The 23,508-nt window shown below is 42.0% G+C and overlaps 1 protein-coding gene across 1 annotated transcript; it reads left to right on the forward strand.

Annotated features, from left to right (window-relative positions):
• Nucleotides 1-7: 7 nt before the first annotated feature.
• On the forward strand, nt 8-22,251 carry CAGE1 (cancer antigen 1). Its single transcript, XM_074943501.1, has 13 exons — nt 8-119; nt 2,036-2,232; nt 4,714-4,810; nt 6,107-6,594; nt 6,903-7,094; nt 8,159-9,355; nt 9,952-10,074; nt 11,311-11,460; nt 16,625-16,729; nt 18,719-18,799; nt 20,963-21,070; nt 21,556-21,660; nt 22,180-22,251. The coding sequence occupies exons 1-13, from the start codon at nt 8-10 to the stop codon at nt 22,249-22,251; spliced, it is 3,027 nt and encodes a 1,008-aa protein (XP_074799602.1).
• The last annotated feature ends 1,257 nt before the right edge of the window (nt 22,252-23,508 follow it).

Here is a 23,508-nt window from a genome sequence, read left to right on the forward strand (position 1 = left end):
CGGGCCGATGAGCCGTTGTTACAAATCTCCAGCACCAATTCCGTTTACACGTGCCCACGAGACACATCCAACGTTCTGCTTCAAGGCTCTCTCATCCCCGCCCCTCTCCAGCCGTCCAGGTAGGGGGATTGGTTGTGGATTTGTCATGTCACAGAGGGTCTTTGTGACGTCACCGCAGCCCTAGCCAACCGGACTTCTAAGAACAGCCAGCCCCCAACCCACCTCGTACGCAGACGGTCTAGGAGGGAACGGGAATCACCTGGCCGAAATTCAGAAGATGGATCCAAGATGTGAGGCTATTAGAATTGAAAACCTGGCAAAAACTGCTTATGAGAAGTGAAGAGAGGTGCTGCCCAGTGGTAAATTTCTTCTCCACTTATAAAAAAGTCCCAAATAGAATTTAAGATTAAACTGGATTAAATACAGTTCATAAAATACAAAGGGGGTGGAGGGGCAGGTTATTATCATTACTGTGATAGTATTTCCCTAGGAGATTTTTTTTCTAAGAGAGAAATTACTAAAGTGTCCCATATTATGGTATGAACTATTAACCTTAAGGAGGTTTGGATTAGTGAAAAGCTCCAAAGTTCAGATGCTTTTCTGAAAAATTTGAACTATTTTGGTTTGCAAAAATCAGGCTCTCTCACAAAAATTCTGGTAAATCTATTTTCAGTCTTTCCAGGAATACCATGAGAATTGCCCTTTTTTTAATGTTATTTTGGCTTATACTGTATGCCTCTGATCCAACTAGGACCAGCAAGCGTAAAGGTGCGTGAAAATTGGGTCAGGGAGAGGTTTGGTCTAAGAACTGGGTGAAATCCTGGCTCCATTGAAATCAATGGTCAAACTCCCATTCACTTCAGTAATGCCAGGATTTAATCCCAGGCCTTTTTAATTCAAACCAGTTCATCCATCCCTAATACTACACTCTAGTGATTAAAAAAGATGAATAAAAATATTTATAAAGTCATCCTTATTTTGTTACAGTTTATTCTAAATTGAAAGCATACTTTGTCATGTCATGCTATCAAAAATACTAGGGTTTCCTTGGAGTAGGAGACCTGAATCAGTGGATTCTGCCTTAGATCTGAAAATCTTTTAGTAGGCGTTGGATCAGGCCCTTACTTCTCCACTGTGAACATAGTGAGCACCCAGTCCTGTTTATGGCTGAAGAGTCTGACCAATACCACTCTGGTTCCAAATGCTCTTCTGCTTGTCCCTTATTCTAAACTGATACCCCAGTCACTGAAAGGACCTGTAATGATAGATAGACAAGCAGGGAGGGGCCTTGTATTCTGAAGGTCATTGCAGGTGTGAATTACAGAATTTTCATACATAGGTTACATAAATCAGTAGTACTATCACTCCCAGAAGTCCTTTTACCCTTACTAGGAATAAATACTCACTACTTTCAAGAAGAGTTTACTTGGCAGAATATATATATTGGGTGCAGAAATTTCACAGACTTCAGTTGAAGCTTTCTCCGAGTAAAGATTGCTACTCAATGAAGGCAGATATATATACACACTCATATACCCATTATCTAGTATGTAATGTAGATTGTGTACTCTCTGTGTTATACTATGAAATCTTCTAATGAGATCTTTCCTTAGACAAAACTCCAACTGAACCCAATGGAATTTCCAATTTTCAGTCCTCACTAGATCACATTTCTCTACGTATGTCATAATAATGTCTTAATATTCAATACAAAAGACAAGGTGGGTGAGGTAATATCTTTTACTGGACCAATTTCTGTTGGTGGAAGAGACAAGCTTTCAAGCTTCACCAACAGAAGTTGGTCCAATAAAGATATTACCTCACCCACCTTGTCTCTCTCATATCCTGGGACCAACATGGCTGCCACAACACTGTTAATAACAAATACACAGACAGTTTGATCACTGCTTGCTTGCTGGTGTGTTAGAAAAATGAAGGTGGAGGCCAGCCTTTTGCTACTATTGTTTGTGGTTTATGCTAGGTGAAATTAAAAGGGTTACAATCTTTTATTTATAGATGTTTCCTCACCATCCAGTATGTAAAGATGAAGGCTATCAAAAGTTTTTGACTTTGGCAGTAATCAGTAAATCAGAGGTCGATGCTTTTACTCAGCAGCCTTTAAATACAATGAGTGAAGGAGATGCCATTTCCCTCAGCAATGCTTCTCTGCAGTTGACCCACCGAGATTCTCTTAATGTTGAAAGCAGCAGTACAGCTTCAGAGATCTCTCAGGTACGTACGTCATAGAGCTACTTTGGGATATCTCTAAATTCCCCCATGCCAGTCTCTGGTATCAGTTCACATGGAAATTAAATATCCCATGAATATTTTTACCAAAGGAGTAGAGGAATTACATGCTGGTATCCTAACTGATATTCTCCCCCAGTAAGGCAGGTTCTCATGGCCATGGTTTTGCGTGAGCTGTTGTTAAGACAGTGGTGTGTCTTTGCTCTCTACACAGCATTAGGAATATGAGGAAACCAGACACAGTTGGGTTCCAAATAACTGTATTTACTAAATATATATGTATTCAAGGCCTAGCTCCATATATACACCACTGCTCTGTTAGGGTTCTGGTGGCATCAAAAATAGAAGAGAGGAATGCCCACTAGAGAGCTCCCAAACTATTTAAAGCACTACTGCCCAGTACCTGTACACTGCAGAGAGCTGCAACATTTCTTCCAGCCTTGACGTTCTGTCAGTATGTACATCATTTTAACGCAACATGATTTGAGATGCCTTGAGTATGAAAGCTAGCACAGGAAAACAAACTGTACTCTTACTTATTATTATACTGTAGGTTTCAGAGTAACAGCCGTGTTAGTCTGTATTCGCAAAAAGAAAAGGAGTACTTGTGGCACCTTAGAGACTAACCAATTTATTTGAGCATAAGCTTTCGTGAGCTATAGCTCACTTCATCGGATGCATACAGTATGCATCCGATGAAGTGAGCTGTAGCTCACGAAAGCTTATGCTCAAATAAATTGGTTAGTCTCTAAGGTGCCACAAGTACTCCTTTTCTTTTTTATTATACTGTAGTATCTAAGAAACCCAATCCAGGATCAGGGCCCCATTATGCTTGGCACTGTACAGACAAGTAACAAAAAGGGGAGTCCTTTCCCCAAAGGGCCTGCAGTCTAGGTATTCTATATATTTTTTTGCTTAAAGAGAATCTAATGTTTATGAAGGGTTGATGGTCCCAGAGGCTGAAGTTCTTTGTGTGTCAACAAAATAAATGAAGCGTGAGTAGCAGCAGCGTAAGCTTCCTCATGCTGTCCTGTCAGCATGTTGGTGACCCTGACCTAGAGGGGACCAGCAGTGAGAGTGTAAATCATTCCCTGTGCCCATTCAGTCTTTGCCTCTGCTGATGCTGCCAGGGAGAACTAGGAGCTGGGCTGAGATCACCCTCTCATTTATTTTAGGATCAACTATCCCATGGTTTCAGCTACTACTGATCACCTGGGATAGGTTTGAAGTAGAGACTTGCAGGTTTACTCCATTATATATTTAATAAGGAATTCTTCAAGTAAACATGGTGATTCATTTGAATGATTGGGAATTAGCTTGCTTGTAACATTGATTATTAACTATTTCCTACTCTAGGGATACTTTCTCATATTTGCTTTTATTCCCTTCTTTCCTCAAGGCCTCCATGTGGGTGACCATCTCTCTAGCCAAGGTGGGCTGGATATGGCTCCTTTAGGAGGCCAACAATGCTCATTCTGAAACAGTCATAGAAGGTGATGCAAGTGACTCCTTAAGGAATATGTGACACCTGTGAGAGGGTTGATTTCAATGAAGCTCCTACTTCTGTAAGCAGCTAGCAAAAGTACCATGCCCTCAGGAGGATGATCTTATATTTAAAGTATTGTGCTGGGTCTCAGGAGATCAGATTTGATTCCTGGCTCTGCCACAGTCTTCCTGTGTGACCTGGCACAAATCACTTAATATCTCTCTGTGACTCAGTTCCCTAGCTGTGAAACGGGAAAAATAAAACTTCCTTACCTCACAGAGGTGTTGTGAGAATAAATAAACTCAGATAGTATGTTGATGGATAGCCAGTGAAACAGTGAGGAAGCTGTAATGTATTGGACTGAGCAGAGGGCTGGAGTTCAGAGATCAGGATTCTAATTTCTGTTCTGCTATTTTCTTGTGGTGGGACCTGACCAACATGACTGTGCAGGGCTATAAGACAACCACCACCACCACCTCTGTGCAGCCTCCCTATGTCTTGTCGGTCTCAAGCACAGGTGAGAGGAAGCAGGGTTTGCGTGCCCAGAACGTTTTCCTCACCCCCATATAGGTCAGCAGGGAGTGGACAGAGAGGACTAATTTGCAGCTTCACCCCAACTTAACATGCCAGCCGGCATAAGTGAGCTGGCATGTGAGGAGCTGTAATTTACTATTGATCACAGTCGGTATCATGTTTTTACTAACCTCCAGGAACAAGGAATTGTAGCTGTGCACTGCTCCATACACAGGGTGGTGGCACAAAACTCAATCTAACCCTGAACCTCTCTGTGCCCTCAGTTCAGTTACCTTAATGATGATGCTTGCTCATCTTTGGCTAGTAAAAGAAATACACTGTGATTCACACTTACTGGAGAAAATAAACAGAAAAATCGTCTGTGTGTAGTGACTTTTTGTGATAAGTAAGGCCTTGAAGATCCAAATCATGAGGATTGTTAAGGATTCCCCTTTTTGTGTTTGCAGGATGAAATACAGAATGCGAGGAGGAAAGGGAATCCTGGCTGTAGACTCTACAAAGGAGATCATCTTTTTGAGCCAGAGTTGGAAAATTTGATATACAGTATGTTCCTCTTTGGCAATGAATCATGAAATAGAAAGAACTTTAACTGTCTTTCTTTTATAGTGCCCTTAAGTGTGCTATAGTGGCTCTTCACAGAAGGTATAGAAAGACTCACTCTCTTCTCCAAAGCACATGGGGCCTGGTCCAGAGTCCATTAATATCAATAGAAAGCTCCTCTTGATTTCAATAGGTTTTAGATCAAGCACTTACCATCTATCTTTCAGATGTGACATTCGTAAGGGAGATAAGCAACAGAGACAGGATGGAGCAAAGAGGAAATATTGGAAACAGTAGGAATATAATCAAGATACTGTTTAAGCAAAGGTGTATTTATTTACATAAAAACACAACTATGTCAACAGGACAGAAAATAACCTAGAGAAGAAACATGAGGTCCATATTGAATTCACCAACACACAAATTTCACTTGTAAATTGCAGTGAATAATAAATTCCCTTCCACTGCATCCATGGTGACACCAAAATGAGATAATTTGGTCCTTGCAGCTGTTCCTGACTTGTCAGACCTTCATTTCGTGCAGGCTCACTGATGGCTCAGAATAGGCTGCCACAACATGCTGCTGCCTAATCCTGTGAGCTGGAGCAGGATGCACACCCAACTAGCACTTGCTGCTGATAGCAGCATGTGTGTTTAGCTGGCTGCGGGGGCTGCACACACCCACTAGCTGGCAGATTACCTCTTCTAGAGGCTATAGGCCCAGATCCCCAGCTGGTGAAAATCAGCATAGCTCCACTGAAGTCAATGGAATTACACTGATTTACACCAGCTAAGGATCTGGCCCATAGTGTGCAAGCTAGCATGCTAATCATAAGTACCTCCTAGAACTGCCTTGAGCATCAGGATTGATTCTGCTCTGCTGCTTACTCCAGTATAAAAGGCTCCCTATACCGTTTTCCTTTACATGTCGGCACAATAGAGGCCAGGATTCAGTCCACAGCACACTAATTCTTCTGCATCATTCACTATTCCCCAACATCATAGGCTAAATTCTGCTCTCACATGCACACTGATTTCAGTGGATGTTGCAGACCTGTTTCTGAGGGCTGAAATTGGAGTGTGCTAACATAATCCCTGGCATGAGCATTCATGCAGTTGCATCATGTTCAGGTTAGGTTATTTCTGATCAGAAAGCCATGTAAACTGAAAGGAAATCATACACCTGTTGTGCTAACCCAAAACAGAACAGCATACCTCGGCCCAGTTACAGTGTGATATTTCTATTAATGTTCTATGAACCAGTTCCAGTGTATTTACTCAATGCCATCCTATGTGCAGATTTTGAAGACTCTTCACAGAAAGTCTTGACACAATTATGTGATACAAGAACATGCCTTAGCAACAAGGACTCTCTGTATGTAGCAGACTGGAAGGAATCCTCAGATAATGAAAGAATATTGTTCCCCAGGGAGGAATCATTATCCAAAGAAGAATCAACACAACACAGCAAAATGCTGGACTGGTCAAAGGAAAGCTCCATTGCTGGAAAAGACTTAATTAAAAAAGCATCATGGGAAACTGAGAATGAGGAAGTTTCACTGGCAAAAGAATTGTTACCTCTGGAAGACGATCCATTTGTGATAATGGGGGAGTCATTGCTGGAGTGCATTGTTAAGGAATCCCCCATAAAAGAAGTGTCCTATTTTCTCACTCAACCCACAGGCTCTTTAATTAAGAAAAATCCGTGTTTTGTTACTGAAGAATTATTTTTCAGAGAGGACAACTTTAACTTGACTGGCAAAGCAGCCAGTCATGAAGAAAATATGGTAAGATTTCAAACTGCAATCCACAAGAAAGCGGAAGCATGTTGATGAAAACAATGTTCCCTATTATAGCTAGTGGTGATATTTGAAATGATATGTATACCTAGCAGTACTCTCTGTGGGAGAGTAGTGTACCTCTTGATGTATGATGTTATTAATAATAGAGTAGATGTATTCTAAATCCCCCCTTGATACTACAGTTGGGTGCAATAGAAATGCCTATTGAATTAACTGAGCTCTGAATTTTATGAGAGAGCATATTTTCACTGACGTAACCATTCAGTTTACAAACACTTACCTTCTTTTGGCAGACAGCCACTGAACAACATGTTGACTGTGCAGAGAATTTGAAGGATATTTCTCCAGTCTCTTTGGATGAAAACATTGAATATATTCGAGCTCTGATGAAGTCAAATAGACTCATGAAAGAAAATATCAAGAGCAACTTATTACATTGTTGCAACAAAGAGGAAAGTGTTGGCGGCAGCCTTCTGTCTGAATCTGTGAGATGCCTTTTATTTATAATTTGTCTATCCTTTTAGCCACAGATATGCAACAAGGGGAAGAAATTTTTTGTTTAAATGAGTTGAAAAGCTGCATAAAAATGTGTGGGCCAAATTCTGCTCCGATTTACTCTTAGTTTTATGATAGCATCTGGGAACCCTCAATCAAAAATCAGGGCCTTCTTGTGTTAGGCATCACTGATACCCAGTTCTGTCCCACTGAAGTCAGTTGGCCCTTTATCTCTCTTTTGGTTGAACTGTACCATCATTGAGTGACATCTCCCTTATGTAGGCCATACAGAAATTCAATACATACATTGCTGCACGGATCAGTGAAAGTCATTTTTTATCTGTGGTCTTGTTTGCCCTTTCAACTTCAATGCTCTGTCTCCACTTTCATGCTATCCTGTGCAATAGCTGTGCCTGATGGCTTGAGTTTAATAAATTCCTGTTGTAAGATGGTTGCTCAACACAATTTAGAACCCAAATCTACAATGGCACCCTGCGAACCCCATTAATTTCCTTGGGGCTCTGCACAGACACAGTAGCCATGGGTGCCATTGCAGAACTGGGGCCCTAGAGAGATGCTGTTTTTATTCATTGTCAGTCCAGGAAAATACACAGCATCCTATTTCTGGTTGGGAAAGATTCTGTCTCGAATTTATTGCAATTTTATTTTTTGCCGTTACAAAAATGAGGAGTTAATAATTTCAAAAGAAAAAAATGATTATGAAAAGTGTTTTTGAAAATTTATATTTATCTGTTAACCTTGTTTTGCTTTGCTATGCCTGGGCCAGATTGATTCAATTCTCAGATAAGTAATACTTCCATTTAAGTTAATGGAAATGCAGTGTGAGTAAGGAGGACTGACTAAAGAGGGCAGGATATGACCTCCTGTTTGTAATGGTAAAATGGCAACAATATTGGTTCTCTTACAGTAAATGGGAACTCATTCAAATTATCCTCAGGTGAAGTAGTCAGGTAAGGCAGACAGTCACAGTCAATCAAGTCATGTATGCTTTTGTTTTTCTAATAAGTGACAATAGGTTGTGGTTGTCCCCCAGGGAGCATGTATATCTGAGAAGTCTTTATTCCAGTCTTCTGAGAAGTCACTCAATGGCCAAGAAGAATGCAAGCAAGGGGACAGAGGAATGCTCCCATCTTATAGTACAAGAAGTCACTGCCTGAGTCCCTATGAAGCATCCTTCAATATGTATGAGACAAAAAACTCGGAGCTTGGCCCAGAGAAATGGCTATTTCAGGTGGGGGATGTGGACTTGAATGAGGTCATCAAGGGATTAGAACAGGACCAGCAAATGCAGCAAACCCAAATCATGGATCTTCAGTATGATGATATTTTTTTGGAGAAGAAGATTAAAGAAATAGAGAAGCTGCTGCTTGAAGAGGGGAGTATGGATTTGGATGAGGTCATGAAGAAAGTAGAACAGGACCAGAAGAAACAGCATACCCAAATCATGGATCTTTACTATGATAACATTTCTCTGGAGACTAAGATTAAACAGCTAGAGGTGGAAATTGTCCAGCAGCAGCATTTTATAGACACCATAAACAAGCTGAAGAAGAACATCGAAGATCTAATTGAAGCAAAGGACAAGATCACTGTGGAGAAGACTGAGACTGACAGCTGTCTGAAGAATGTGCAGGAGGCTTTATCCAGTGCCAGGGACCATCTTGAAGAAGCTGGGGCTGAAAGAAAAGCCCTTCTGCTGCAGCTGGAAAAACTTAAAACTGATTATAGTCTCCTTCAGGAAAAGCATGAGGCAGAGATGGAGCAGAAGACCAAATCTACGACCCAGTGCTTACAGATGGATCAGACTATACGCAGGAAAGAGCAAGAAATACAAGAGCTGCGGCATCTTAAACAAAAACTGGATCATGAGGTCAAGACTGCCACTTCCACCTTGCACAGACTTAGGGAAGAAAAGGAGAATGCAGAGAAACAACTCCTGTCCCTTCAGGCAGAACTTCAGAGACAGAAAGACGACTGGCTGGCAGAAAGGCAGCAGTTGGAGTCCAGATATAACAAGCTGGTTGCTCAGATTAAAATCTTGCAAACAGAATCTGAAAACGAACAGGCTGAAACAGAGAAAATGCAACAACGGATCAGTGCATTCAAAATAGAGAACCAAGAGCTTCAGCAACAGGTAGCGAAAGACAGAGAGCAAAATCGTTTTCTCCAGCTTGAAACTGGCAGGTGGAAAGAACAGTATGACAAAATCAGGGAGTCACAAATACTAAAGGTATTAGTATACACTTTTTGGAACCTTGACGTACTGTATTACTGTAAAAAGTAAAAGAAACTGTGTTATTTAGAATAGAATAGAGAGCCCAACTGCCTTATTATACTCAGTGACCACCAGGTGCCTTTCGCTCACTTTTTTAGATGGGGTGAAATTCATCCCTCCACAGAAGCTCAGCACAAGGCCTGTGCCCCATTTAAGACCTATTTTGAAGGCTTCAGTGGTGATAGGCTTGATCTGCCTCTGTATACAGAGGTGAATTTCACCCAAAGCACACATAGCAAACACACACACTTGCATAAAATGCAAGTCACAAATAGCTGCTAAATGCAACTTTTACAGTCTGAATGTTGTGGTTGTAAGCACTGATCATGTATTTAAAATCCCTCACTGAAATAAATATGGCATTCAAACTGTGTGTGTTTGGGGAGGGGGGAGAGTTTTGGTCCCCTAAAAGTGGTATTTTTCTATCTTTTTTTCCCCCTTTTCTCAGTGAGAGGCGAGAGTATGGGTCTGAGTAAATGAGCCTTTGTATTGAGCAGAGATATAAGCAGCATATGTTGATTTCTTCTTTAATTTTGCTGTCTTCATGCTAGGAGCAGATGCAGTATCAAATGATCCAGAGGCTCGGACATAAAATTGGCATACAGAAGGAAGAACTAAGGAAGAAAGAAGAAGAAATAGAGTGTAAGATGCACATTCTGAGGAGGTTTCTTCTGGTATGTTAGGACATGTGCTGTCCTTTCTTAGAAGAATGCTTTATTATAGAAATAGCAGTTACACTTTCATGTCTACAGATGACATGATCCTTTTCTTCCTTACTTATGCAAAACTCTCATTGACTCCAGTGGAAATTCTGACTGAGTAAGAAGTGCAGGAAGAGGACTAAGTACTAAGACTTCTATCCAAAAAAAGTACTTAAGCATGTGCTTATCTTTAAGTACATGGGACTACTCCTGCAATTAAAAGATACGCATATGTTTAAGTGCTTTGCTGGATTGGGCTCTAAGATGGGAAATATCTTATACATGGCTCACACAAATGTTGGATTACATAGAATGGAGATAAGTTTTACAGTTTGTAATTTGAAATGTACAGTAAATTAAAGTGGAAAAATAGTTGTGTTCACATCCATCCCCCCCGCAATGGAGCGGATGAAAGAATGGAATGTGCACACCAAATTTGTCCCAAATTATGTCAGAGGGAGGGGGATTCAGCTAATGTGGCATCATACCTTTTTCCTCCAGCACTGCAGAAACCTCTGTACATGATTTTGGCATGACTGGGTCCTCCTCCTCCTCCCCTCTCCCACCACCTCTTGGGATTTCCATGTACTATCTTATGTAGACTCCAGCTCTGTGTTGTCAAACTCACAGAATGGGGATAGGTCCAGTGGGGAGCTAGTGGGAGCAGTTACTAAGAGAGTCAGGGAGAACCAGGAATAGTGAGGAACTACTGGACTTTTGCATGAATGTATCACACTTCTGTTGATGTGTGAGACCAACAGGGTGGCCCCACAGATCTCGGGATGTATCTTGGGTAGGAGAGACACGCTGCTTGTTCTGTGGGAACTGAAAGCTCCACTTCCCTAAGGTTCCCCAACACTCATGGTGTGCTAGTTCCCTTCCAAATATAAAAGAAGACATGGTCCCTTCCTTGGGGAGAAATTCTGGTAAATAGGAATTGGCCCTCAGTGGCCATGTAGGAGATCCTTGTCAGAACATGAAGTATACAAGCATCATTGTAAAACCTAAGAGCACAGTGTCATGTACTCATGTTCAGTCCCCAGATTTCATTCTGAAGCTTTCCTTATGAATGGTAACTATAGCTGGTGAGAATCCTGTGTTGCATGTAGCTTTTCTTTGGTAAGACTAGTTATGCACGCTACTTGCATTTTCATTTGGGAGGCATCCTTTTTGTCCTGTAATCTGACAGACCCCAATGTGTCCATACAGGATATGAAGTCAATGCATTCTGATTTAATCCAGAAAAACCTCCACAGTGAAGAAGACCATTTCAGTTCTCCATATGTGCAGCGAGCATCCCAGCTTCTATCTAAAATTCGCAGCCTTCTGTCCCTCACAGAGGGACTACTTACCTGCCAGGTAATGCAAAACAACCCTGTCAATGCCTATCTACACAGGTCCTAGGCACTGATTTCAGATCCATTCAGAGCTAGTCACCTGGTATTCGCTCTTGCTGTATTTAAAATAAAGGAATTTCAGACATGTCTTGAAAACAAACAAACAAAAACGTATTATTTTAACTCCTCCCGGCAACTTTAACGAGCCACAATCACGCGGCTGAGCTCCCATTCCCCTGCTAAGCTGGTAACTCTAGCTTGGAAGTGATTTTAGGTTGCTGGCTCCAAGGCAACATTTTCTGTCCATGTATGGAAAGGCAAGAAGAAGAAAAAAAAGATGGAGATGTACCTGAAACTTCTTCTAGCATTGCCAAAACCGCACTCAGACTACTCCCTTCCACTGACAAACGGGTGGAAGAAATGTTTTGACACTGCTTTCAAATCCAGCCAACATAGGTAGTGAGCAAAGTCTGCAACCATCTGATGACTATTTGGTGGCCTATATGAAATGATTTGGTGGTCTCAGTCCAGTTCTAGTGGACAGGTATCTACATCACAAAAACTACCTCTGCTCATTGGAACCCTTAGTAGTAGTCTTGCTGGACTTTGGCTCAGGGCCTGAATGAGCACTGAGTCAGAATTACTGTCTCATTCCTAGAGGTGGTTTCTCCGGAGCATGTTTGAGGGATGCTGCCAGGATGCATGCATTGCTGTTGCCTGTACTTTGCTTTATTTATACTGTAGATACAGAGAAGTCGATGTTGTTCAGGACTGTCAATCCCGCACCCTTCATGAGCATTAAAATTCACACACACACACACACACACACACACACACACACACACACACACACACACACACACACACACACACACACACACACACACACACACACACACACACACACACACACACGACGTATTAAAAGAAAAGTAATTGTGACTGAGGTTAATGAAAAATATCAAATTATTTCTCTCCTCTTATCGGTAAGCCTCTTTGGTCTACAATAGGGACATTTTTGCTAACACCGGTTCAGCTCCACCAGCGTAACAATGCTGAGAGCCAGGGTGTAGACTAGGTTCCATGTCGCTGCCAGCATTTTAAGCACTGTGCATTAGACCAAATGTGTGTCTATGATCTGCTGCTAAAGAAAGGCTTCTGGTGAGTGAGTGCTGGTGAGTTGCTAACACTAGTGGAGCTGAAGTAGGGTTAGCAACAAGGTTGCATTTTGAGCAATGCTTCTGGTATAGGCCATACCTACCTGCATAGTATCCTTGGCTTAGCCATAGGTGTCAAACCAGGGAAGAAACATTTTCAGTGGTTGCTTCTGGCTCCTTTGACTTAATTCCCAGGGGAACTGATTTGGTAGCTATGAAGTGTCCTCTATTTCTGGAACCGATGGCTGCCATTAATATTTCCGTGCGACTCCTGAGCAATTGTATAAAGAATGTGAAAATTCTTGTGCATTACGATCACATTATTTCTTGATAGACAATGTCTACTGGAAACAGAAGAATGTGTTGGAGATAAACAATGTTGGAGATGTAGGGCCAAATTATTTAACCTCTTCAGCCCACTTGTGCCATGCTGGCAGCACTAAGGGGCCAAAATGGGATCTCAGTTGAAAATTCCTCCAGCATGGGGTGTCCTCCCCTGGAGTAGAGCAGGCATGACTGGCTGCTACCCTGCTCCATGGCTTGGCAGAGGAGATGTGTTGGAGGTGTGGCCAGAGTGCTACTGTGCTCTGGTTTGTCTTAGCTGGTCACAAAGCAATAAAAAACAACCTGCAGCACCAAGTCTCAGAGCCTCGGTCAACTGACTCAGGCTTGCAGGGCTTGGACCTTGGGGCTAAAAACTGCAGTGTGTGTAGACATTTGGGCTTGGGCTGGAGTCCAGGCTCTGAGACCCACGCAGGGTTTCAGAGCTGCGCTTCAGCCTGAGCCTGAACGTCTACACTGCAATTTTTAGTCAGCTGACCTGGGCCAACAGCAGCCATACCGTGTGTCTTTTATTGCAGTGTAGACATGCCCTGAGGCATAGTTTAGAGAAGTATTTTTCAACCTTCTTTTGCTGGTGACCACCTTTGTACTTAAATATTTTTTTTTTACCCCCTACCTTAAGCTTGGGCTCAGGCTTCAGCCCCAAGCAGCGGGGCTCGGGCTCCAGCTTCAGCCCAGGAGGTAGGGCTTGGGCTTGGGCCCTGGGCAGCAGGGCTCGGGCTGAAGCATGTAACTCGGCTTCACAGGGCTCCTTGTGGCGTGGAGCACCGGGCAGTTGCCCTGCTTGCCACTCCCTAGCACCAGCCCTGCACTGGCAACCCTCCTAAACCCGTCCCGCGACACGCAGATTTCGAGCACTTACCAAGATGCTGTAAATTACAGCAGGGCTAGGACTGGGACAGAACCAGTCTGAAAGTCAGGGAGCTGCAGAATGGCTCATTTGTGTCATCCCTTCTGTACTTTACATTGACCAGATGCAGCAAAGAATCTGATCTGTAGTACAGAAAATGCTGACTTCACACAGATACTATGGAATTGTATAAAACTACAAACATACTGGGAGAATTTACAGTAAATAACAGATGAACTGTTGGAACAGGATGAAAATTCTCCACTGGATCCAAGGATGGTTCTCTCTTGTATCCCTCATGAAGGTGACTATTTCATCTTGCAAATAGAAATTTCTGAATATTCTTGATTTCTTTTGCAATGTTAATGTTTCATAGCCATGGAAATGAGAAAAGGTCTTGCCAGTACGCAAGTGGATGTGTGAAGTTTCACAGTGTTGCAAGAACTGGGGTGAAATCCTGGCCCCTTTGAAATCAATAACATAACTCTCATTGATTTCAATGGGGCCAGGATTTCACCCCTGCTACATAGACTGTGAAATAATAACACCTTTCAAAAATTTGGACTCCTTCCCTAGATGCAATGGTATAAAATAGCTTATTCCTTCCATTGTCCTCTCTAAGTCTCCAATCCTGCATTGAGCAACATGTGGGCAGAGCCCACAGGGATCCAGGTGGATGCAGTGATTCACCCATGCAGTTCACATTGCAGGAGCAGGGCCTATGTTTGTAAAAGTGGGGCTTGCCTACATGGTGAGTTAGCTTGCAGCAAGCCAGGGTGCGAATTTACAGCCCACTGGCCTGCCGTGCATTAACTTGCTGAGTGGACTCTGCTACCACAAACTAAAAGTTCCGTAGTGTGTGTTGACATAATTCCGTTTGAATCTTGCTAGAGGTAGCAGGAGTCTGTATGACATTCCTTGTGATAAACTTTTAAAAAATATATCAGTAATTTTCCTCTTTCAGTACTATAGGGAGAGCTTGGAAGCCTGAGTCTCCCCTCGCATCTAGGACCTGACTCAGTGCCCACTGAAGTCAATGGGAAACAGGCTAATAATGATTGGTAATACAGTATGTGGCATGTACAGGAAATGGAGCACTGGCCTATTCTATTCAAACCATACTGAAGACCTTTAAAGTTGTATGGACTCCTTGCATGGCAGAACATCTACAAGCCTCATGGAAGAAGAGAAGAGAGAAATGGACAGATGGACAATTTAGAACTGATATTGGACTAATTTTAGTTCATTGTTTGAAAAGAGTAAAGAATTTGCAAAACCCAAGCATCAATGAAGTGGTGAATTCTTCCTCAGTTGTATGGCTGTTTCATGATGTACAACAGCATTACTGGCTATTCCTATATTGGATATGTTTGTTATTTAATCATTTAATTTCTTAATATGTCTATATTTTATTCAATATTTTGAGTGTTTATTTAAGCCCTCTTTGATAAATTCAGAGCAGAACAAAGGACAAAATTGAAACCAGGGGTCAAATTCTGCACAACTGGACTGGGATTCAGGAAATCTGGGTTCAATTTCTGTCACAGACATCCTGTATGACATTGATCAAGTCACTGAGTCCTGGTCCTTCAGCTAACTGCATGTAGTGGCAGTGAGCCTCTATGGAGCCCCAGTGAAAAGAACTGATCTATTCATGGGTGTACTGCTGCAACCGCACATCATCAATTGCGGGGCCAGGGCTTTACTCTCTCTATGCCTCCGTTCCCATCTATCAAATGGGAATAATATTCCATTTTTCCCATCCCTTAGTTTGTATAGTCTAATTGGATGGTAAGTTTTTTGAGACAGAGGTTGTGTCTTGCTAAGTGTATGTACAATGGCTAGCATAGTGGGCCTGTAGTTGCTATTGTAATAAAAATAAATAATGCACACAAAAAATTCCAAAGAACAGCTCCCATTTTGACTTCAAGCCTACCCTTCAATTTTAATCACAGGCAAATCCTTGGGGAGTCTTTGGGAGGGAGAGGGAATTATTTTTATTCCCCTCAATTCTTCCTTTCTGTCATTCATTTTTTACTTATTTCAAGTGTCCACCTATTGCTCTATGAATTTTTATAATAGATAAGGTAACACTGAAATCATTCTGTGTAATAAACTAAATCTCCCACCACTGGCATAGTTATATTTTCCCACGACAGTAATCCTAGCTAACCTCCCTTTCCCTACATTATTCAATCCATGTCCTTCAAGCCATGCTTCCCAAACAGGAAGAGAAGAAAGATGGTCCTTTACAGCATGTCTGGAAGGTTCACAAATCTGTGCTCTGGTAAACCAAGGGGGAAGTAAGTTCCAGAGTCACAGATCTCTCATGGAAAATGTCCTATCAGAAGGCCCTTCCTGTTTAAGCCAGGGCTCTCCAGCTACAGAAACCTCCACTGATCACAGATGAGGCTGTGCCTCAAGGGGAGGGAGCCAGTCTCTCATGTAGGCAGGTGGTTCCAAACCATTTTGGACAATGTAAGTTAAAACAGACACCTTAAACTTCACCTGGAAACTAAAAAGCAGCCGGTGCAGATCACAGGGTACTGCTGTTACATGGTTAAAAGCCTGGTGGTTGGACTTCCAGCAAAGGACCTCTAGTTGTGGTTGCTTCCAAAATCAATCTGAACGATCTCTGGGCAGGCCATCGGGATGTCACTGAACAATAATATTAGGTGTTCTTTCCCCTTAAAGTCACTACTGTTCCCAGCACTATCTGGTCTAGGGAACAAGTTCAGAACCTGATGGCTCTGAACAGACCTCAGTTAGGCCTGGTTAATCTCATTAGTTTGACTGTTTAAACATTGTTAATGCTGTCTCACTGTTATGCTTACTAGGACATGGATTCTACCATCGAATATTCCAAGAAGAGTGAAATTATTACTGAATTGGGAGAAAAAATGAAGAACGTCGCCCTTAAAAAGAAAACCTTGGAGAAAGAGGTAAATCTTCCCTCATTCTTGGTGAAGGTAGAAGTGAGGCTCCTGCCAGCCCAGACTGTCCCGAGAAGAAAGACAGATTCAGCAAAACAACAACATAATGCTAGGTGATGTCTTCTATGGGAATGACTATGAAAATTATTTCTGAGACTCAAACTGTCCTCATCAGGGTCTGAATCTCTGTTTGGTTCCTGATGAAGAAGGTGCAATCCTCAAAAGCTTACCCATTTAATTCTGAATTTTCCAATAAAAGGCATCACCTATAATTCCATGATGCTGTTTTTTATAATTCTAATTCCTGCTGAGATATGTTCCCAAATTTCTGGGGCAAACTCAGCAAAATAGTGCCCTCGATCTGTGGGTCTGGGTATTATATCCCTCTGTTAATCACCTTTTAAATTGGCCAAGAGGTTTCCACTGGAGTGTAAGTCAAAACTCCAGTCAAAATATTTTATACAGTAGAATCCATTTACTCAGCAACCTGACAAATAGCATGGCTGCTTAATTCGGAAGACTACCAAGAACAAATTCAGGCAATGACTTTTCCATGACTCTAAAGAATGGGGATAAATGGCAGGTACATTGCCGTATGCTAGGATGTGTGCCAATACTGCGTGCAGTGTCCATACCTTCTGTACTGGTCCACTAGGAGGAGCTAGAACCAAGCCCATTGTGGTGAAGCATTCAAGCTCCATTGCTAGTACTATGGATGGGGAATACTCTGCATCTGCAAATCTTGCCACCCTACCTTGTGCTGTACAGTGGTGGAACATAAGCACAGCCATACTGGGTCAGCCCAAAGGTCCATCAAGCCCAGTATCCTGTCCTCTGACAGTGGCCAATGGCAGGTGCCCCAAAGGGAATGAATAGACAGGTTATCATCAAGTGATCCATGCCCTGTCACCCAATCCCAGCTTCTGGCAAACAGAGGCTAGGGACACCATTCCTGCTCATCCTAGCTAATAGCCACTGATGGACCTATCTTCCATGAATCTATCTAGTTCCCTTTTGAGCCCCGATATAGTATTGGCCTTCACAACACCCTCTGGCAAGGAGTTCCAGAGGTTGACAGTGCGTTGCGTGAAAAAATACTTTCTTGTGTTTGTTTTAAACCTTCTACCTATTAATTTCGTTTGGTGGCCCCTTGTTCCTGTATTATGAGAAGGAGTAAATAACACTTGAACTTACTCAGTATATGTTTCTAAATGGAATCAAATTGTTCTCCCGCTTAACCTTGAATGGCTGGTTAAACTGACTTATCTTGGGAACCTGGCTTCTGATCCTCACATTTCGTTCTGGATACTGCCTTATAAATAGGCTTTTATAAACATACTATTTTACAGAGTGACTATGCCCCTGTATTGATACCAAAATATTGTTACAAGAGATGACAGTGCAGTTGGAACTCTGAATTTCTTTAAAGGGAATGTCAGTTGCTGCACTCTATTACTGCTACAAAATGTCCCTTAATGTACCCAGGTTTGCTGTTCTGTCTGAAGAAAAGAGAAAATTGATATGAAAATCAAAATAAATAAAAAATAAATTAAGGAACAGATCTGTAGCCAGCTCCAGGGAAGGGATGGGTTTCAGCAGGGGCTAGGGTCTAACAGGCACGCTTGATCCCTAAGGCCCAGATCCTGCAATTATCTCCATGCAGCTGTACCCTTGCATAGGTGCCTGGATTGGGATGAGAAGTGATAAAAATTGTTGGATGAACACAGCAATGGGCATGATACAAAAATCTGAACAGAATAAATTGGATACATTTGGTAGCTGTGCTTCCTTCTGTGGATACTGAAGTGATATAAATAATGTACTACACCCAGGCTCTGTGTATCATTTATAAGGCAGTATTTTTTGGTTGGGAGTCTCTCCACCCAAGATTTGCTTGTGTGATTGATAGTTTTTCTATGATGTTTGTGTTAAAAATAAATTATACTTGAGCGGCATATATTCTCTCTCTCACGTACTTTAATCACTGTAAATATTTAGTTACAGAAACACAGGGAAAGCATAGCAGCCATGAGAGAGTTAATTATTCATGAGAAAGCTTCCCAAGATCAAGTGACTGAGGTGAGTTCAACATTATCAACAGTTATAGAAATTAGAGGTAATAGGTTGGTTTTTGGTCAGTATTAATATACGGTGATATTAGATTAAAATATGACTTAGTTCCCCAGGGGCAGGATTGTCTCATTATGTGGGTGAGTCTAGATTGCAGTTTAAGCAGATGAACCCAAAGTGGCTTTAATGTAGCTGGCTCGGGTCCTGGAGTGAAGCTGCTGCAGCACAGGCCAAACCAGCACGCTGGATAACTACCTTAAGGGCTAGCCTATGCTAAGCATGCGCTGCTGCTGCTTCACTACTCCAGCTAGCTAAATTAAAGTTAGCTCAGGAAAGTCTATTTGAGCTGCACACCCTGTGATTTTGCCTAGACATACCCTTTGTGTTTGTATAGAGCCTAACACAATACGGTCTCAGTCATGATTAGGGCCGTGGGTGCTAAGACAAATACACTACTACTAACAGTACAATAAAAACTAGATGTGTGTATCCGAATTCTGCCAGCTTAGCACCTGCTGCTGTGCCCCTGTTGTGGACAGATATGCAGGGAACTTTGAGGAAGGAGTTTCAGTGCATAGGTACAATAACAGTTGGGTGTTTTTGGAATCACCGCACTAATACATATAAGCCAAACGGTCTAATGAAGTCACGCTGCTCTGTTGCAGGGCAAGACAATGCTAGCAGTGCTACCCCATTCATTAACATAGTGACTTACCTAGTGTAGACAGGCCTCCTTTTTCACTCTTCCTCTCCCTTTCCAAATTTCATGCCCTATCCGTAAAAGAGCTGTTATATTTTTATTGACTATCAAGAAGACAAGGTGTAGGTAGGTCAGGATTCAGAATTGGATGTGTTTGTTTCCCAGCACCCATACTCCATTGCCACATGCCTCACCTCTCCCAGCTGGCTATGATCCAGTTGGGGAATGCCTGAGGGAGTCAAACTTTGGTCATTTGCTCTCCACTCCCAGTCCTGATATACCCCTGGCACCAGGGCCTGCAAGGAAGGCAGCCTAGAGCCCTGTCTGACATCTGTGTGCCATCTGGGGACATCCAGTGCTGGGGGAATTCCTTGCATGGGAATTATAATTAAGGCTATGTTTATGTCACGGAGGTCATGGAAGTCACGGAATCCGACTTCTAGAGACCTCCGTGACATTCTCCGCTTCAGCCCCAGGGGCTGTGGGACTCTGGAGGTGGCAGCTAGCGGGGCCCTGGCAGGGTTTCAGCGACAGCAGCGACAGGGGCCCCCCCTGCAAGGTTCTAGCAACAGGTGACAGACTCCTGAGGGGGCCCTCCTCGGGGTTCCAGTGACAGGCGACAGCCTTGTGCGGGGGGGAGGGGGACATCTCAGGCAAGTGGCTGGGGGTGTCCCATTTTTTCTTTAGGAAATATGGTCACTCTGCTGCTCCCAGTCACCGGGGGCGGAGGGGTCCCCCCCGCAGCTTCTACCTGCCATGGGGGGAGGGGAAACCCCACAGCTCCCAGCCACCACAGTGGTGGGGGAAACCATGGAGCCACAGCAGCAAAAGTCACAGAGGGGTCATGGCTTCCAAGAATTTTTGTTTATTGCCCGTGACCTGTCTGTGACTTTTACTAAAAATAACCATTACAAAATCTTAGCCTTAGTTATAGTGGGTCTCAGCTTCCTTTACATTGCCTGAGAGTCACAAAGGGAGTGGAGTTGGGGTGAGATTCTGTGCCATAATCTTTTTACATTTTACACTTTAAAAAGTTGTATCAGAATGAGTAGAACTCTGTGGATCAGTCACGTTTACCAAACATTTTAAATTCTGGGATGTAGTCTTTAGGAAAATGTAAACATACTAAATAGAGGATTTGAGTCATTACTGCATTACTCCAGTTTTAGGTAAGTGTAACACTTCTAAAATCAGCAGAATTACACCAGTTTAAACCTGGATTAACAAGTGGAGAATCAGGCCCAGAGACTATATTGTCCTGATTTTGACAAGCAATTTTTTAAAAAAATGAGTGTGTTGGAAACCTTGAAGACCAAACTAGTCTTTGGTAGATTGAGTGGTTTGGATAATAGTTGTAAAAATAGACTAATTACATTATGGAACTTGAAATCCATTATTATAGAAAAGGAAGCAAGTATAATGACTAATATTGGATTTGACCCAATTTTCCTTAATGACACATTTATCCATAGGATGCAGGTGCTGGTCAAGAGGAAACTGGGAGTGGCACAGAACTGCTTGATTTGCTGAGAACAAAACTGGGTGAATACCATAAGCAAAGTGATGACCTCCATTGCCAGGTGAGGAAACCAGTATATGACAGAATAAAGCCTTGGAAGTTATTTTTGTTGGAAATCAGTGTACAATAATGCTTTGTCACACTGCATTCTAGTTCACTTCCTAAGTCTGGTGAACCTTACGTACTCCTATGGATATATTTACATACACATACAAACACAGACACATTCTGGTGGTGATAAGTAATGGCATTTTCTATTTATAGTGCTTGCCATCTGGGAGCCTCAAAATACTTTACAAATATTAATGATTTATGCCTCACAATACCCCTAGTAAGTACAAGCAGCGTTATCCTCACTTTACAATTTGAGAACTGAGACAAGTGACAAATAAAGGCTTGCAAAGACCACTATCCCTTTTCAGGAAGTCACAGCTGCCATCTATCTTCCACTCTTCCATTCTGAGTGGTAGCTCTTTATTTCTGATGTTTAACAGGACACATTTAAGACAGTAATTGTCAATGAAATATTTTTGTTTTTTTTCTGAGATTACAAAACTGGAAAACCATCTGGCGCTAAAGGAAGAAGAATGCAAGAGACTCACAGGAGAAAATGAGAAGCTTCAAGGAGATTTGGGTAGCTTGACATGCAAGGTACAAGTGTGATTGTATAGCAGAAACTCTACATGTTAACCTGACATAATGGAAAGTTGACATTTTCAGGACATTTGTTTATATTGTATGTTTCTCCCCCTCTTCCGACCTATCTTATGTTAATTGTCTTCTTAGACTTGTGAACTCTTTGTCAGATCTCACAAAGTAAGCAGAGTCAGGCCAGATCAGTACTTGGATGGGAAACCTCTAAAGAACACAGAGCTGGGTTTGATATACTTTGATAGAAAAGCAAGCTAAACTCAGTATGTGTAGAAACTTAGCATATGAGCCAAGTCCTGCTTACTTTATTTACATGGTTAGTCCCTCTAAAATCAGTAGGATTATCTGCATGAGCAGGACAAGTAGGATATAGCTGTGGAATGCTCATTAGGGCCAGTGGGAGCAACACATACAAATGCAAGGCCTATGGAGATGAGAATGTATTGCTTTGTGGAAACTGTCTTTTGCTGTTTTAGATATTATACAGCAGCTAATCGCTTGATGATTTTATTTTGAAAGGTAACATCATATGAGGAAATTATTGAATGTGCTGACCAAAGGCTTGAGATAGCAAGTTCCCAGATATCATAGTAGGTTGACTGAACTAATTACTTGATTTTCTTCATTTTGCAGAGAAGAGTGTGTGAGAGAGAGAGATTTTTCCCTTGCTTCCCATATTCAGGGAGACCAAGAATAAATGATGTTCCTTGATATGACAGTATTTTTATATTTTATAATTACTGAAATGTGCTAGATACTGTACAACATAAAACATGAGAACAAAGATCAGTTGTTTTGTACAATACATATCACCGAAACTAAAAGGATAGGCCTCCATCCTCAGCTGCAGCAATGGAGTAAACAGTGAATCTTTGGAAGGGGATTGCAAAGGTGGTCTTATCTTGGTAAAGATGTGTCATGGAGCATTCACACAATGTATGTTAGAGCAGCCTAAGGGTGAGTCCCGCTTACACTAGCTGCAGTGGACCAATTTACAACTCATTGGCTTACATCTGTCCCAAAGAGTTGATATGACATCTGTGGATTGTCAGAGTGCAGGGGAGCCTCTGGAGCTTTGGCCATGCTCCCTACAGTGGCAATGGGAGAGGGACACAGAAGTTGTTATGGCTGCCTTACATTACCTGAGCATCCCATTAAAATGGGGGCCTTTCCCAGGCCTGGCTATGCCTAATTTAGGGCCAACTTGCACCATTCCAGTTGAGAACTGGGATAAAGAGCTTTGCAATATATACAGCTTGAGGCCTGTATATTATTTATAACATTTTTTGGTATCAATCTTCTTCCCAAAACCAACAAACAGAAACAAACCCACCAACACCAAATGGAAGTTGGAAATGCTTTTAAGTGTGGCTATTTAGAGTGCTTCAACCATTGTGCTACACTTCCTAATGTACTTGAAAGAGTCATGATCAGTTCCATCTTTCTCCTTAACAAGGACAATAAAATTATCTAGATCACTTGACTTTCAACAGCTATCTTCTGTTTCTGTTTCTTCTGTGTCTGACAAGTACATCAAAAGTGGTCAAGCTGACAGGACATATTATTTCTCAACTTGTTTTTATTTGTTTGATCTTCAAACAGTTATCACTGTTCTTTAGACAGAACAAAAAATCAGCATGTTTTTGAGAAAATGTTGTTGCAGTATAACAGCAACAATTCCTTTCTGGAAATTAAAACTCTTAAGCCTGTGATTCTCAAAGGAACACAAGGCAGTTAATTGCCTGAAATCCTAATGAATTTTATGAGAGCTTGAAGTTTAAACCTCTTAAAGTGCTTTTGAAAATCCCAGCCTCAATGCCTAATCATAACCCCATTGAAGTCAATGGG

The sequence above is a fragment of the Natator depressus genome, chromosome 2 (assembly GCF_965152275.1).
Source record: "Natator depressus isolate rNatDep1 chromosome 2, rNatDep2.hap1, whole genome shotgun sequence".
Taxonomy (NCBI): domain Eukaryota; kingdom Metazoa; phylum Chordata; order Testudines; family Cheloniidae; genus Natator; species Natator depressus.

Bases quoted from the DNA above. Each gene is read 5' to 3' on its own strand.
- CAGE1 (XM_074943501.1), top strand. From the start codon at position 8: ATGAGCCGTTGTTACAAATCTCCAGCACCAATTCCGTTTACACGTGCC. The intron at 4,811-6,106 runs GTATGTTCCTCT...TCCTATGTGCAG, and splicing joins GTTGGAAAATTTGATATACA to ATTTTGAAGACTCTTCACAG. The intron at 11,461-16,624 runs GTAATGCAAAAC...TATGCTTACTAG, and splicing joins AGGGACTACTTACCTGCCAG to GACATGGATTCTACCATCGA.